Raw genomic sequence first — 16,153 nt, 5'->3', positions numbered from 1 at the left:
AGCCTGGAGCTCATGGTGGGACTTTAGCCATAAGATTCTGGTCTGGGCCATGGTAGTGTATTTGGCAGAATGTCTTCATGAGAGTGTGGCTTGAACAATTAGAGGAAAAAAAATAATTTAAAGTAAACGTAATTTGACTGGATTTTAGGAGAACTTAATGGTTCCACATATTTAACCTCAGTGTGTTTTTTATTAAATCAGGCCATAGTGATGTGGCTTTTAACTTGCAATTTTTGTTTTGTTTTACTTTTGACTCTCTCACCTTGTTATTTGTTACTGAGGATGCAATTATTTGATCAGAATTCATAACTGAAATACCAAACAAGTCGAGATCTGAAAAGGGATCTCATGCCTAATGATAGCAATATAACTTGAGACAGAATAAATATTTTCTGGCATTTTCTTAAGATCGGAATGTGCATAAAGCTCAGCCTCATATTTATACTTCTGGGATTAGTATGTGATGTAGTTTTACCAAAAACAATTAGAAAAATTCTTCTTATTAGAGCAATAGGGAGCAGCATGCAGGATGGTGAGTTATGGTTGAGCAAAATCATTCTGTTATGAAAAAACTGAAGCTGAAAGCAGTAAAACTTTTGCTATGTTAGCACCAGGAAGCTTTGGCTTCGATGAACTTTGCATCACTGTAGAGCTGCACAAAGCCAAGTGGAGCAGCTGTCTTCAAACTCTAAGCAGCAGCGTATAATGATTTCTGCTCCTTGTAGGAAATCGTGGCCATGGACACCTCATGGGAGTGGTAGCAAAGTGCTAGATCTTTCCCGAATTTTGTTTTGATAGGTACCTTGGAAACTTTCTGCCTCTACACTGGCCAAAGGCACCAGCTGAAGGGCTTGCAGCCGCCGAGCTGTGCATGCCCATGCGCTCAGCGGCTCCCAAAAGACCTGCAGTGGTGCTCAGCTCTGTCCCTCTCTGGCACCTCAGCTTCTTCCTCCTGCTGAGACTAATTACCAGTGGTCAGCACGTCCCGTATCTGCAGTTCTCCGAATTGTCTAAAAGGGCAGGTAAAGGGAGTGGAAATTCAATCTGAGGATGATAATATTGAAGAAAATCAAAACGTTACATTTAGTGAACTTTATTGATCCAAGAAGCTGGCATCTATGATAGTTTGAAAGGCATTTCAAATTTCAGTAGCAAGTTTCTGAACATAAGGGTGTAATATATGGCCAGTATTATATTAGGCTTAGACCGCATTCAAAATTTAGAGTTTCTAGCTAATAGACATTAGGAGAAATATTACAAAAGAAAATGTTGGGGTTTTTTCCTGACAAACTGCAATATCAAAAATTCTAATATACAAAACCAAAATCAAATTCAGGAATAATATTGGAAGAGACTAGGCAGCATCTTCTGCAATAGTCCTTGGTAATGGCGTTTCTGTGATGCACACCGTTGCACCAGCTCGGTGGGAGAGCACAGTGCATCTCGCAAGAGAGCTCAGGTGGGAGATGTAGCTCATAAAGAAGAAGAGGTGCTAAAGCATCCAAGCGGCAACTCCTGGGGTCACTGGCAAAGCAAATTTAAACACTAGTGGTGAGTTCATCTGAAAGAAAATTGTTTTATGAAGCCAGAGATAAAACATTCTGCTTTGTGCATGCCTAGCCTGAACTAAAATGCTTCCTTGTATTTTCCAAGTGGAAAATTGAAACGTGGAGAGAGCTTCTCCAAGTTTATGAACAGAAAATATGATTTTAGTGGAAAGGTTTTTTGCATTGCATTTTTTGTTGAAACTGTATTTTAACAAGAAATTCCCTTTCATCTGTAATCAGAACATATTCTTTCATAGCCACAATCTCATCTGTAGGTATTTTTAACATCAAATTATTATGTTCATAGCTTTCATTCATTATTTACTAAAGCAAAATTTTAAGGATTGCATTTATGTAGCTGATTAAACCAGTAGTTCTGGGAAACAAAGTGCCGTTAACTGAAGAAGTGTTTTAAGAGGTTATGATAACAAAATCTTTAAGCATTAAGGAATATCCTAAGATTAGAATATGACTAAAAATATGCTTTCCTTTCTTGAACATTTTACACAGTGACTGGTTACAGTTTTTATTTATACCAATATTAGTCACTGATTCATTAATATGAATTTTATTTGATTCTACATGAATTGTATGGTTTTCTTTCTAGCCACAGGCAGTTGTTTGACTGCTGGTTTCTTAATCCAAGCAAAACCACTGGAGCTACTCAGAGAAGCGTATTAGCAATAATAATATCTACTGCAACATTTCAAGCTTAGAGGACCTGAAAACTGAGTATATTGCCAGTACCCTTCAAAGAGTTTGAAATATTCTGTAGACAGAAAATAGGGATGGGAAGTAATTGTAAAGAAAGTGAGTTGACATTAATCTTTGTACTATGTCTGTAAATCAGAAGTGAATATTGCAATTTTCTTAATGTATTCAGAAGGATTTTAAGAAGCAAACAGTGAACAGGATTTCAGATAAGGAGTTGGCTTCATAAATAGATAGTTTTCTCTTGTGGAAAAAATATTTATTATCACAAAGGCTCATTTTTATCAGTTTGGACAAGTCATGCTATGCTATGGCATGTCGTGCATGTACTGTAGAAGGTTTGTGTCTGCCCCAATTCATGCAGCCCTCAATAATTAACTGGACCAAATGCTGGAGGAAGCAGAGGAAATGATTTTTGCCCTGTCTATGTTTTCCCATCTCTTTTGCAATTCTTTGTGTTGTGTGCAGAGGCACCGTATCCTCACAGGCAGGCAGTTGTAATGAGACTGTGTTTTGTTTTAAGGTGACATTCCTGTTGTGCCATAAATAAGTCCAAAAGCTCTCCTCTGTGAAGAATTGCAGCAGAGCAACAGGAGAGGAGAAGCTGTCACGTATGTCCATGTTCAGTTGCTGTGGGAACTTGTAGAAAACAAGAGTCAGATAAATTTAACTGGAGAAGCAGATGATGCATTCCCTCCAGTTGCTGCCACTTTGGCTCTGAAAACCCTAAACACTGTCCCCAGAGGGACCAACCTGCTTGGTTGCTTTACTTCCATTTCCTACAGCAGACCTTATGTGCACTGTCACTTGTCCCTGATGTTCTTGACTGGTTTGAATATGATAATGAGCTTGCAGGCAGGTTTCACATTTTCCTGACTGGGTTTTTACTGTGCTTCATATGTTTTCTGATTTTACTTTTTGTGTGTGTGTGTGTCTTTTCAAGTAGAAAGAAGAAAGGATGTAGTCATTACTTCTGAAACTCCTGCTCTTTGACTTGTTAGTAACCAAAGCCAGTGGGTGGCTGAGTGTTGTAGTCTTTTGGCAGTCACCTTCGCTACTTGTGTCAATGTTAAGGATACATCGCATTTCTAGATGCTGAGAAATTCGAGTCTGTAATGTCAGTGTCTGTTTTAAGGAAGGGATTTTAGCAAAATAGTCCTAGTTAATATGTGCATTACTTGGTTTCTCCAGATTCTCTGTGATATTTGTACCTGGCAGCACCTTTCAGTTAGCCATGAGTGAGGTACAGTGGAAGCTTTAGCACCTCAGGGTGCTAAATTTAAAGGCTGATTTATGTTCATGGCGTTAGCTGAAACACAACTACAAAAACACCTCCTGAAGTGATATATCTTGTGTCGGAGCTAGCAGGTTCTGAGTGTCTCCCCTGCACTGTGCAATGAGTACCAACCCTGCATCCTCAACCTTCCTCCTCACCACATCCAGTCTGATTTAGGAAATTTTCTTTATATCTTGACTTTGATGGGCTCAGCACAGGCACTAACGGAGAAGCTGTGTCTGTGAAGGTTGCCTGATGATCTATTGTGTGTTTTACTTTGGAGAGCCTCTGTAGGGAGGCTTGGGCTTTGCGTCCCACCCCTGTGTGGTGCCTGTCCCATGGAAATGGCGCACAGGATGGTGCATGGGGCGTAGGTGGTTGAGCTCTTCTCTGTGCTCTTGGTCTGTAGATAAATTGAAGGCTTCAGTCAGCATAAGGGCAGTTTCCCAACTCTTAACTCATTATTACTAGTTATGACTTCAGTGTTGACAGCTCGCTCTGTGTGTTCAAAGCACAAAGCAGAAGCCGGTCCCCACCCCGAGGACTTTCATTATGAAGTTGACATGTGTTCCCTAAGAACAAATGCGTTTGGTGGTCTGCACCAAGGCAGCGCTTGGGAAGCTCGGACATGCACATACACATCCCTAAGCTGTCTGTTTCCCTGAGCCTGTGTGCTAAAGAGGAGCTTCATTTCTGTAGCCCAGTTCAGTTTAGCAGAGCTAAATCAGGAACACTGCAGAGCAAAGCACCCCATCCATCCCAGACAACGTGCAGGACATCCCGGGATGCCTGCCCCAGGCAGCTCCATCTCTCTGTGCCCATCTCTGCTGACTGTGGAAGGCTGCAAATGCAGAGCACATGGCTTGTTATAGGAGAGCCTTGTATGGGGTGGCAGGTGTGGGCAGTCAGAGGCTTTGCATGTTACTCATTAATTCCTTCTAAAACCAAGTAAATCTGCTGATGAGTGATAGCATTTCAGTCTTTCGTAATGTTGAACTAAAAATATATGGCAAGTTATTGCCTGCTATGATGAGGCTGTTCATCCTTGTGCCAGGGATCACTAGGGCAGCTTGGTGAGTGCTCTCCCCTAAGGGGGAGCCTGCTCTCCCTTTCATGTGGGATTTTTGGTGAGTGGGGCTCTAAGCTGTGTCCCCAGTACCTTCTGGTATCATTTACATTTAGAACTGTGGTTTTTGTCACCCATTCTTCTGCTGTGGTGTAAATGGGGCACTCACGTGCTGAAAATTAGTCCAGAATGTGCCTCTTGGGAATGGGGGATGTAGATTTTTAGTTTTGGTGATTAGCACTGCTCACTCTGATTTCTGGATTAAATCAGATTCCTTCACATCTGCCTGGGTGCCCTCATCTCATCTGCAGTGAGTGTTTGAGTAGGTTTTTGCCTCTTTAGCAGAACCAGGCAGCAGCATCCTCCGTAAGGAACTGATCCCCCAGCAGAGCTCAGAGATGCAAAGCCTTTCCGACAGCTCCCACTGTGCTACATGAGCCCATCCGAATGCTGTCTCCCCCAGGGTCTGCGCACGGCGACAGACCCTGACAGTCCAAATCAGCAGATACACATGCAAAAGCCTCTTTATTCTATTGTCAGGGGAGCCCAGAAAGTATGTAAGGAAAATGTGTCTGCCTCCCTTGTGAGCTGTGTGTTAAGTGCTGGAGGTCAGTGAGCCCCACGCGGCCCCTCCGGCTGCAGAGGTCAGACTAATGTGTGGCAAGTGGAGACATCTGAGCAGGCTGGTGGAAGGAAAATGATTTTCCTCTCCTTGTTAGAAGTTTCATTAAGGAAGAAAACGGGTGCTGATCCTCCACCAGGCTAAATCCAGAATTCCACCCTGGAAGCCAGTGGGTTTACTTTGATTTTATGCAAAAGCAGAATTTGACTTGCAATCTTTAGGAGGAAATTTAAAAAGCTTTCCCTTCCTGCATTGGCTAGGTAGGTGACCCATTTGCATGTGGTGGTCAGAAACCAAGTGCTGTGCTGAAAAATCAAAGCATTAAGGCAATGCCAATGGAGGTATCCTCACCACGACAGATGACAGAGACAGAGAAGAGCAGGTCTCTCCAGGGGATAAAGGTGCTCTCATCACATATGCATCTACATGTGACTCTCCCAGTCCCTAGGGTCTTTTCACAGTACACAGAACAGTTTTCCTTTCTTACTTGTACTTTTCCAGACTCCGGTGATGCTTGGGCTGGATGGTCCATCCTCACCTCGGAAGGATACTGCGGGTTTAGAGCAACGGCTCTCCTGTGCCATTAGCCGACGAGGCAGTGCAGCCTGGAAAGTGACCCCTCTGGCTGGCTGTAAGGGGAAGGGGCTGGTGGCAGGGTGCTCAGGCTTGGATCCTCAGGGAGAGATTTCACTTCCCCTCACTTCTCCTGCCAATCTAACTTCTCTTGCTCACTGCTAATTTGTTCATCCAGATGTTTCCAGGGGAAAAAAGTGCTGTTAATTGTGGGGAACCCTTGTAGGCTGTTTAAAAGCTCTGGCTGTGCTATATGATTTTTGTGTGCAGAGACTTTAACCCTTCAGACTGTACCTGAGGCTTCCAAGGGGGATGGCCGCATTTTAGAAATCAAGATAACGCCTTTCCAGGGGGCCTGTTTCATAGTGCCTAACGCGTGTGGGCGCAAACTAACACTGATGATCCTGCTGGCTTTCCCTGCTCATGTTCTCCGCCAGCCATTCTCTCTTCATTCCTATAATTTCTTTGGCTCAACCCTCTAATCCCCCGTCTCAGCTGAAAATTTCCTCCTTTTTTTTTTTTTTTGGTTGCTTTTTTAGGGAATTGGTGCAAAGTTGGATACTAACTTTTCACCTTCCTCCCCTCCTTAGCAAGCAGCAGAACTCCTCCAAATCCAAGTCTGTTTGGGAGCAGAGGACCAGCCAGATCCGGATGCACAATTTCCGAGCCAGCTGCGAGGCACTGTACAACGAGCTGGATCCGGAGGAGCGGGTGCGTTACGCTACCACCCTTCACATCAGGCCAGACATGAAGACTCATTTGGATCGGCCGCTGGTGGTAGAGCCAAGGGGCGAAGGGAGGAACAACATTAGCAAGTTGAGCCCTGTGGACGTGCAGGAGGTGGAGCAGACCAAAGTCAGCTCTACTGATGGGGCAGAAGCTCCACGAAAGCACCACCGGCATCGGGATAAGGACAAACTGGGAGAGCAAGAAAAGGGTGATGTGACTAAGGATGAGAATGGGGAATCTGGTGCCAACAATAAGGAGGAGCGGCATCGGCAGCACAGGAGCCGCAGCAAGGAGGTGGAAGGGGGGAGTAAGGAAGGGAAAAGTGATCGCAACAGGAGTCAAGAAGGGGGAAAGAGGCATCATCGCCGAGGGTCAGTGGAAGAAGGTGCTGAGAAGGAGCACCGTAGGCATCGGACTCACCGGCACTCTGCTGAACGGCAAGGCAAGGAAGGCAACGGGACAATCAACGGGGCCAGGAGCGAGCGACGTTCCCGACACCGGGGAGGGTCAAGGTCTGGGAACCGGGAAGGAGAGCCTGGGTCTAAGGGTGAGAATGGAGAAGAGCCTCACAGACGGCACAGGTTCAGGAACAGGGCACTGTCAACGTACGATTCGGTGGAGAAGGAGAACGGGGAGAAGGAGGGGGAGGCTGGCGAGAAGGAGCACCGGAATCATCAGCCCAAGTAAGTGAGTGCTGTGTGGCCGGACTTGTCCCTGGGACAGCTCGGCAGGCATGAGACCCCAGACGCATTTCAGGAAATTACTTATTCCCCTCCTCATGGTGTTCCCTGCTGTTCTTCCTGCACTCACACCAGCTACCACTATAACTTGCAGTTCCATTTTGCTTAAATCAGTAATGACAGAGGGTCCCAAAGATGATTTTGGTCCATGATGGCCCATAGAATAGCTCAGGTTTAAGGAAGGAAATATCCTTGATGTAAATACCAACAGACCATCTAGGACATAACATGGAGCAGAGAATTTCACAGCCTCTGAAGGAAGTTTCTGAGGGACATATTTTTAAATGGCATCCAGTCTTGCTTATAGCCCTTTGGTTTTCTTTTTTTATGGGGAGCCTGTCAGCTGCATCACCAGTTGTTACAGCACGTGGCTTCTTCCATTAAGAACAATCATGTACCCCATTTGGTTTAATTCTTATGTAAGTCAAGTGAGAAAAATAGTACTCGTGAAGCATTTAGAGTAGTTAATAAAGAAGGATAGATTGCCTTTTCAGCTTTATTAGTCTGATGGAAAAGAAATTTCACTGGGATTCTTTAGAATAGAGTTCATGTCACCATGGAGAGCTGTGAGTGGCAGAGATAATAATTTTCCTGCCTATATTATCTTCCTTTCAGATGGATTTCAAAACACTTTGCATACTGTTTAGTTTGATCATGTGCACAAGCCCACTTTCCTCTTCACTGAAATATAGCCACTGCTGCAGAGGAATGCAGAAGCTATTTAGCTGCTTACAGCAACATTACAGAGTGGTTTAGGACTGGAAAAGAGAATCATCAAATTTAAATAAGGCCTCAGGAGAACATTAAGAAACAGAATGTCAGACTTCATTCAGAAACCAGCTGATGCTGCAAAGCTAATGTCACTGTTACACGCAAGTGCCATGTCGTCCTTGCTTATGAACCTCACTTCCAAGTCTTGTTAAATTGAATAGAGTGACGTTCAGTAGCACAGTTGTTCTTCATGTTGTGCTTGGATGTTGGTTCAGAAGGTCACAGAAGAAAAGGTCACATGCTGTGCTATCAGTAAGTTGTCCTGCAGTCTGTGACTTTTCTGCAAAGGACTTCCATGAAGAAAACAGTCTATGAAACCTAGCAAGAGGTGCAGCGTCAGGGTACATATGTTCTCTGAATCCTTCTTGGGCCATGTTTAATAAAATATGCTTTTCTACCTTAGGGAAAATCAGTGTGAGATTGAGGCTAGTGGAAGTGTGAGTGTCCCTGTGCACACCCTTCCCAGCACCTATCTGCAGAAAGTGCCGGAGCAGCCAGAAGATGCTGACAACCAGAAGAACGTGACACGGATGATTCAGCCACCTCTGGACAAAACCACCACTGTGAACATCCCTGTCACTATCACTGCCCCACCAGGGGAAACCACTGTCATACCAAGTGAGTGCCTTTGTCCCCCTGCTTTTTTGCTATGAAATTGCCAGGAAGGAGCTAACTTTCCAAGGAGCTAGCAGCACCCACTGCGTGATGGGGGCTCTCCTGGCCACCAGCATTCTTGCAATAGGTGGACAGGAGAACTTGTTGATATAGGCTCTACAATTCATGCAGCCTGCAGGAACCCAAAATGGGTTCCTGGGCCACCGGGGTCACCTGGTGGCTCTGGGAAACACCACGTAAAGTTCCCTCGAGATGGCTTACCCAGAACACATCCATGTATCTTCGCAAAAGAGAAAGATGAAGGAACAAGAAAAGCAGCAAAATGTAGTAACTGAGAGCTGCGCAGCAAAATAAACAGCTTCTGCAGCAAACCGGTCAAGATCTTGTTGTGAGCATGGGAGTAGGTTCTCTGCTTTATCACCTTCCTCTGCTGCCATGCTTCAAGCTCTTGCTCCATCAGTGCTGTGCTATGGTTCCTCTGGTGTCTCAGGGGCCTGACTGGCCACAGACCCCTCAGCAAAGGACAGGGGAGGCAGTGGTATTGCATTCAAGCCCACAGTCTGAATTCACGCTTCTTGGCTTATTAGCTGACGCCACTGTGCAGCAGCAGGTCTTTGATGGCTGCACAGCCATCACAGCATCCATCATGTGACCCTGCTGCTTTGGGTTCCTGCAGGCCATGTAATTTTAGAGCTGCTTGCAATCCTCTGCATCTCAGTTTCAGCAGATCCACCCCAGATTGTCCTTTTCCAGAGCTCTGTGCCTTGGGTCTATCAGCACAGATTTACACTGTTTTGCAGACAGTCCCAAGCTCATTGTGCCCATGGTTTTCTCTGCAGCCACCCGGACACCAGCCTGTTCCGACCAGCTTGTGGCTCATCCCTGGCAGTGTTGGCACAGCCTCGAGAAGTCTTGAGAGATGGGGGTGCCAATGGGGATTGCAGTGTGAAATCTAAAAGGTCCATGTTAGATTGCAGGCTGTCAGGACTCTGCTTTCCAAGAGGCACAGCCAAAAACTAGGGGTTTCTCTGCATGCTTTTTCACTGTGTTGTCAGTCACACAAGACTTGGTTGTTGTTTTTTTTTTCTTTTCTTCTTTCTTCTTTTTTCTTAAATTGTAGTTTTACTATATTGCAATACTGAATTCCTGTCAATCACAATTTATCAGCCTCTCTCTTTCCTGACCATTTCCTGTGTTATCTGGCTTGAGATAAAATAAGGACTTTATTGAACATGTCACTCACAAAATAATGTCATTTTATTACAAAATAAAGCAAAAAGTAATAAAAACCTGCGCCTAACACATTATAAGTGGGTGGGGTTTTTGCATTCTAGGTTCTGTGAATTAATAGACAAGTATATATATCTGTCTAAGAATTTGCAACATTAAATGTTTTCCAGTTCATATAGTGGAAATTATCTTAAGTACATTATCCTATAAACCCACTGCAAGTAAACTTATGATGGAAATTAGAGAACATATTTCTAACCTTTGGGAGTGAGGTTCAGAACAATCTTCTACAAGGGGATCACGTGAGTTGAAAACCTGATGTGAGATGGAGTTCGACAACTTTATACATGGGGAGCCCTGCCAAAACTGGGATGCACTATGCAGGCACAGAGCTAGGGGGTCCAAGAAGTCCCTTCCAAGTTTCTGTTCCTAATGCTGGGAAGTTCAGCAGTCTTAGCCCCCAAATTATTAAAGCTTATCTATGAATTTGTTGTTTTACACATTCCAAAGCCAATTGTGCTACTGATCTATGGGAGAAGATACAGAATTATGCAGTTGGTTAGACTTACTGTCTTTTTTTCTTTCCAAGGATCCCTAGCTGATCCTCTCTCCTTAATAATCTATGATATTTGGAATGGGATTTCCATCCCCAGTTTGGCAGCTCTTGTATAAATAAGTGTAAAGTTTCTTTGTTTGTCTGCATTGGGCATCTTCATTTCCTGGCCATTTCTGATATATTGCTCATCAGTGCAGCAGTTAAGGAGTATAATTGCGGTGTATAACATACTGTAGTAAATAGCAGTGATAATAATCAAATGATTGTTCATCACATTTAATCAGCATATTCAAAGGCTGTTTGCTATCCCAGCTGCATTGTTTGCATATCCAGCTGTTGCAGGCAGCCTGCTGTGTGGAGGGTGCAGATACATTTTTAACTCTCTCATTTCTGTTTCCTTAAATTCACATTTCAGTGAACAACGTTGAATTTGAAAGTAAAGCAGAGGAGAAGAAAGACGTTGATGACTTGACAAAAAATGGGCCTAAACCAATCTTGCCTTACAGTTCCATGTTTATCCTGAGTCCTACAAATCCGTAAGTCCTCTGACTCTATAATACCACTTATGGGTTACAGGTACTTCACGCATGGGTATTCAAAGCAATAACGTTAGCTTGATCTTCAACTCTGCCAGTCAAACACATTGAGAAATTAAATAAAAGCTTAGGTAGGCTGTGGACCAGATGCTGCCTTTCAGCTGGGCTTTCCTGGCAGAATAGATTGCCAGGACAGGGAAAAGATGATGCTTTAGGCAGACCCTTCCTAACTGCTCTGCTGACAGTCAGGTGGGCAGTTTTTTGCTCAGTCGTAGATCAATAAAGGGTGGGAGTAGGGACTATCGCTGGAAGAAGACACTATCAGGAGACGCAGGTTGGGGGCTGTTTTTTATGTCAGCAAATAATTGCAGGTTCCTCAGCTGGAATTCGTGCTCTTTCTTTACTAGTACCATCGCATCACTGAAAACTTAGAACTTCTGGGAAAAAGTGAATATTTTTCATTTGCTAAGGCTGAGAGTACAGCTTGTGGGATCTGTTGGGATTACAGCATTTCTTCCGCTTCGGGCATCTCTGCCTCATGGGGAGCTTTGTACTCAAAGCCTGTAAATACTGAATGTGTCGCTCTGAAGAGCTGCAGGACTAGACAAGAGCAGCAGGGGTTGTAATAATTGTAGCATGAAGGCCTGTGAATCATTTTAAGCAATAACTTAGGGCAACGGAGGGCGTTTGAAACTTCTGCCAACCCAGAGATCTGCTAGGAGCAGATGTGATCCTTTCTCTCTGGCTCACGTAGGCTTGTTGTAGATCCTAGATGTTACTCTCTCAGGTTGTACTCTGCATGCTCAGATTCCTAAGGTGAACTCAGGCCCTTCCTTTGGCAACTTGATTGAAGAGAAGAATGAGTGCTTCTACACCTCCTGCTACTCAGGACTGTGACGTCATGGCTGCCTATGCAGTCGGTGGAACAAAATGGGCTGCTCCGTGTACTCATCTTTGATATCAAAAATGCATCTGTGGTGGAAGCCATGGTCTGGCACCCTGGGACAGTAGGCAGGCTGAATACTTTCTTTAAACACAAGTGCCAGCTGTGTAGTTCAGGCTACAGCCCTGCATGCTCCAAGGTGATACAGCTATGAGCACAGAAGGAATTCATCAGTGGGAGAAGTTAGAGACTATCTCTCAATGCCAGCTGTGAGGGAGAATGACCCCAAACTACTGCTCATCTAATCCCATCTCCAAAGGAAATGAACTGAAGACTCAAAACGTGCCCCTTCTGTCTCAAACCCACAAGAGAGGCACTTGTCTTTCCCATTTGCCTTCTGCAGCCAGCTGCCAGGTAGACCTCAGGATGCTTTAGGGTAACTGAGCCAAAAGCCTAGAAAGTTTCCCCTTTTCAGAATACTGTGATAGCATTGTGCTATTTCAAATAAGGCAACATGTCCTTTGGATTCATGTAAAAGGCAGCTAAGGCAAGGGCAGAGCATTAGATGAGGTGCACCTATAATGTAATTATGCTTTCTGGGTCAAATTTGAATTATGGGGCTTGGACCCTGTCTGGTTGATAAGGAAACAGTATTTCCTTAATATTTGGTAGCTCAAGTCTTTTTGTTGTGGAGTGATCACCAAAAATGAGTGTTAGCTGCAAAATGTCTGCTAAAGGCAGTATTGCAGAGTGGAAAGCTAGATGGTCCCAAGCCCAGAAGGGTCTGAGCTGAGGAGTGGACTGGGCAGACAGAGAAGCAGCAAGACTTTTCTTTTTTTCATACGAATGCTTGTCTTCTCTCACCTCATCCTGCAGTTATGACCTTCTGAGGCTCATAGTCCAGGATTTGCTATGTTGTTTCAGTCATCTTACAGTTTTCTCCAGCACGCTCCCTCCTCCCCTCAAAACTGTACTAAAAGACCATTGAAAAAACAAAGCTCACTGGGAGAGATGTATTATAACACAGGGCCAAGGGGAAATAACAAGACAAAGACCAAACTCTAGGAATGTCAGCAACTTGTTTTTCTTCCTCTGGGCAAGATGCAGACCCAGCTGGATCCCCTCAGGTGTTTTGGCTGCTGCTAATTCTCAAGAGAGGTCTTTCTGCTTTCTGGGGTATGAAGGTTTTCACCACATCTGTTGCTAACTATCTCCCTTCCAAGCCCTGCTGGGGATGCATGACCCGGGTGCTGCTAGTGGGCAAAACGGTTCTGAGAAGCATAAATGAAATGTATTACTTTCCAAGTGCCATCACCCTCTTAAAGCAGACATGCATTTAAAATGATTTCTCAAGCACTACTGGCAGTTTACAAATGCTCCCACATCTCAGTGCTGGTTATGAATGATGAAGATTTAAAAATAGGGACTTATTTCTTTGATGAATTGAGTTTGATGCAAGAATTACAGTTACAAATGTTACTGAAAATGTTGCCTTTCACTTCTAGGGATTCATGGAGCACACAGATAATAATATTCTTCTGTCAGATTGATAACCAGAGTTAAGGGATCCACAAAAGCAATTTTCTTCATCTTATTTTGTATCAAATCTGTTTCCTTGGTATTTGTAACTCTTTTTCATTCTGAATCCATTAGCAATCCAGAGAAAAAGAATATATAAGTAGATGTGAAAAATAAATTTTAATTCTAACTGTTCAGATATTTGCTTAGAGAAAATGTGATATAGTAACTGAATTACGTTCTGAGATAACAAGGTTGTTGGCAAGTTACACGTATAATTTGATTCTCAGGCAGGAGCTAAGTCTTTTATTCAGCTGACAAATATGGTGCAAATGTAGAGTTCTCTGTGCAGTTAAGTACTTGTGAATTGTGGTCAGATACAGTTATTAGCTGAAATTTCTGAATAGTTTTGCATTGCTTAGGAATTGAAGCGTTTGTCACTTTTTTTGGACACAATTTGTGAAGAAAAAGATTAGGTTAAAGTAATCAAATATATTACTGTAAAGTATTTGTGCAGCTTATAAAGCATATCTTAGAATATAAGTGCAGACAGAGGTACTTGGCAAGAGAGAGACTGGTAGAAGTAATACTCATAGTTATGAAGCCAGTTTCAGCTAAGAGTCTCAAAGTGCATAGCATATATCTCAATTTTAAAGGGATTAGTTGATATTAAAAGGATTTCAAACCTAGTTTTGAACGCACAGGACTCCAGCCTGTTGAGTTCAAAGTGAAAAGGATGGGGGAGTATATAAACATAATTTGTAGAATGGAGTCTGAATGCTTGAAAGCTCTCAATGCCCTTTTGACAGATAAATATATGTCATTGCTTTGCAGAGGGGATAGAGACCACTGCAAAGATGTTAAATGTCTTTAAATCTCACCACAGATCTGTTGCAAACTGTAGTTTAAAGCCATTGATCCTGGTTCTTATTATCTTACCATTATTGTAATAGGAATCCTAAAGGTGATATTCCTGATGAACGTTGTTCTTCTGCCAGTCTTTCATACCACTGCACTTGACTTACAGGACCTGCAATAGCCCTTCTATGTGCTTATGTTGTTTGCAGGATTCGGCGTCTGTTCCACTACATTGTCAACCTGCGCTATTTTGAGATGGTCATCCTCATAGTTATAGCCCTCAGCAGCATTGCCCTGGCTGCAGAAGATCCTGTCCAAGCCGAGTCACCGAGGAACGATGTAAGTACCAACCAACATGGCTAGAATAAAGTTGTCCTACTTCTCCCAGAAGTTATGCACATGGCATGTCAGTTCCCATCTCCAAAGGATAACACGGTGCACTGGCAAGTGCAAAACTGGAGCTTTCTTTAATAACATCCTCAAATTAGCTGGTTTACTATGTCATGGTTTAACCCCAGCTGGCAACTAAGCCCCACACAGCTGCTCACTGACTCCCCCACTATGGGATGGGGGAGACAATTGGAAGAGTAAAAGTGAGAAAGCTGGTGGGTTGAGATAAAGACAGTTTAATAGGTAAAGCAAAAGCTGCGCATGCAAGCAAAGCAAAACAAGGAATTCATTCACCACTTCCCATGGGCAGGCAGGTGTTCAGCCATCTCCAGGAAAGCAGGGCTCCAGCACGCCTAACGGTGACTTGGGAAGACAAAAGCCATCACTCTGAACATCTCCCCCTTCCTTCTTCTTCCCCCAGCTCTATATGCTGAGCATGACGTCCTATGGTCTAGGATATCCCTCGGGTCAGTTGGGGTCAGCTGTCCCAGCTGTGTCCCCTTCCAACTCCTTGTGCCCCCCCAGCCTGCTCGCTGGTGGGGTGGGGTGAGGAGCAGAAAAGGCCTTGGTGCTGTGTAAGCACTGCTCAGCAGTAACAAAAACATCCCTGCATTATCAACACAAGCACAAATCCAAAACATAGCCCCATACAAGCTACTATGAAGAAAATTAACTCTATGCCAGTCAAAACCAGCAAAAACCACTATCAAAATGCTCACAATTCCTGTCCCTTTCTTGTGCTTCAACCACATCCAAGTTTGAGAACGTGGAAATCGCTGGTTGTTTGGCTGGTGTGACTTATGTGGAAGAAGCCTGCAAAGCTTACACACCATTCAGCGGTGGGAAGGGCTTCCCCAGTCACAAGTAAAGCTGACATTGTCCTAAGATCTCCTGCTCCTTCTAGAGCAGAGCCTGAGGAACTAAAACCAGGCTTTTTATCTTGGTGGGGCATGGTAGCAATCTCTTAGAATTAGTAGCAAATCTACTTATCTATGGCTGTCACACCAAACTCGGAGACTTTATAGATGGGTGCTGTTACGAGCAGAAGTAGGAGTGCGCCACCTTTTACATGAGAGCATGCAGCCCAGGAGAGTTCATGAAGCAGATAGCCGGGTGTCTATTTTCAAGCACACTCACATGAGGACATTGGCACAGAGCTGGTTACAGTTACGTGGACAACAGGGAGTCTACAGAACTGAAGATTATGTATAGAAATTGCAAGATGCAGTTGCCTAATTTTGGCAATCTTCAGTGTAGATAGTTGCAGTATGTGGATATCGTGATATTTATATTGTCTTAATATTCATTTGCTATGTATAATCCTATGAATCTGACTGTGAGTAGGTGCATCCCATCCACAGAATTATGTTAAAATTTAGGAGATCTATAGATATTCGAATGGACTGATATTGCGTTTACCAGGACATGTACTGAGGGATATGTGTTCATCCACCCCTTAAACAGATTAAGGAACTGAATTGCTTCAGAGCACGAGTTGGCAGACCAGGTTAGAGCAGGAATTGCCTGGCCTG

The 16,153-nt window shown here is 43.9% G+C and overlaps 1 protein-coding gene across 8 annotated transcripts in view; it reads left to right on the top strand.

Annotated features, from left to right (window-relative positions):
* The window catches only part of CACNA1B (calcium channel, voltage-dependent, N type, alpha 1B subunit), a 305,196-nt gene that overhangs the window by 216,347 nt on the left and 72,696 nt on the right, over window positions 1-16,153 (top strand). For all 8 annotated transcript variants that reach the window (XM_010571032.1, XM_010571027.1, XM_010571030.1 and 5 more), the window contains 4 exons: window positions 6,386-7,207; window positions 8,439-8,653; window positions 10,852-10,972; window positions 14,441-14,570. In XM_010571032.1, the coding sequence (XP_010569334.1) occupies window positions 6,386-7,207; window positions 8,439-8,653; window positions 10,852-10,972; window positions 14,441-14,570 (1,288 nt within the window). The remainder of the gene's footprint in view (window positions 1-6,385; window positions 7,208-8,438; window positions 8,654-10,851; window positions 10,973-14,440; window positions 14,571-16,153) is intronic.

Source organism: Haliaeetus leucocephalus, unplaced genomic scaffold (genome assembly GCF_000737465.1).
Source record: "Haliaeetus leucocephalus isolate CR32 unplaced genomic scaffold, Haliaeetus_leucocephalus-4.0 Scaffold306, whole genome shotgun sequence".
Lineage (NCBI taxonomy): Eukaryota > Metazoa > Chordata > Aves > Accipitriformes > Accipitridae > Haliaeetus > Haliaeetus leucocephalus.
Note: the sequence above shows the minus strand (reverse complement) of the source record. Positions and strands in the feature narration are given on the sequence as shown.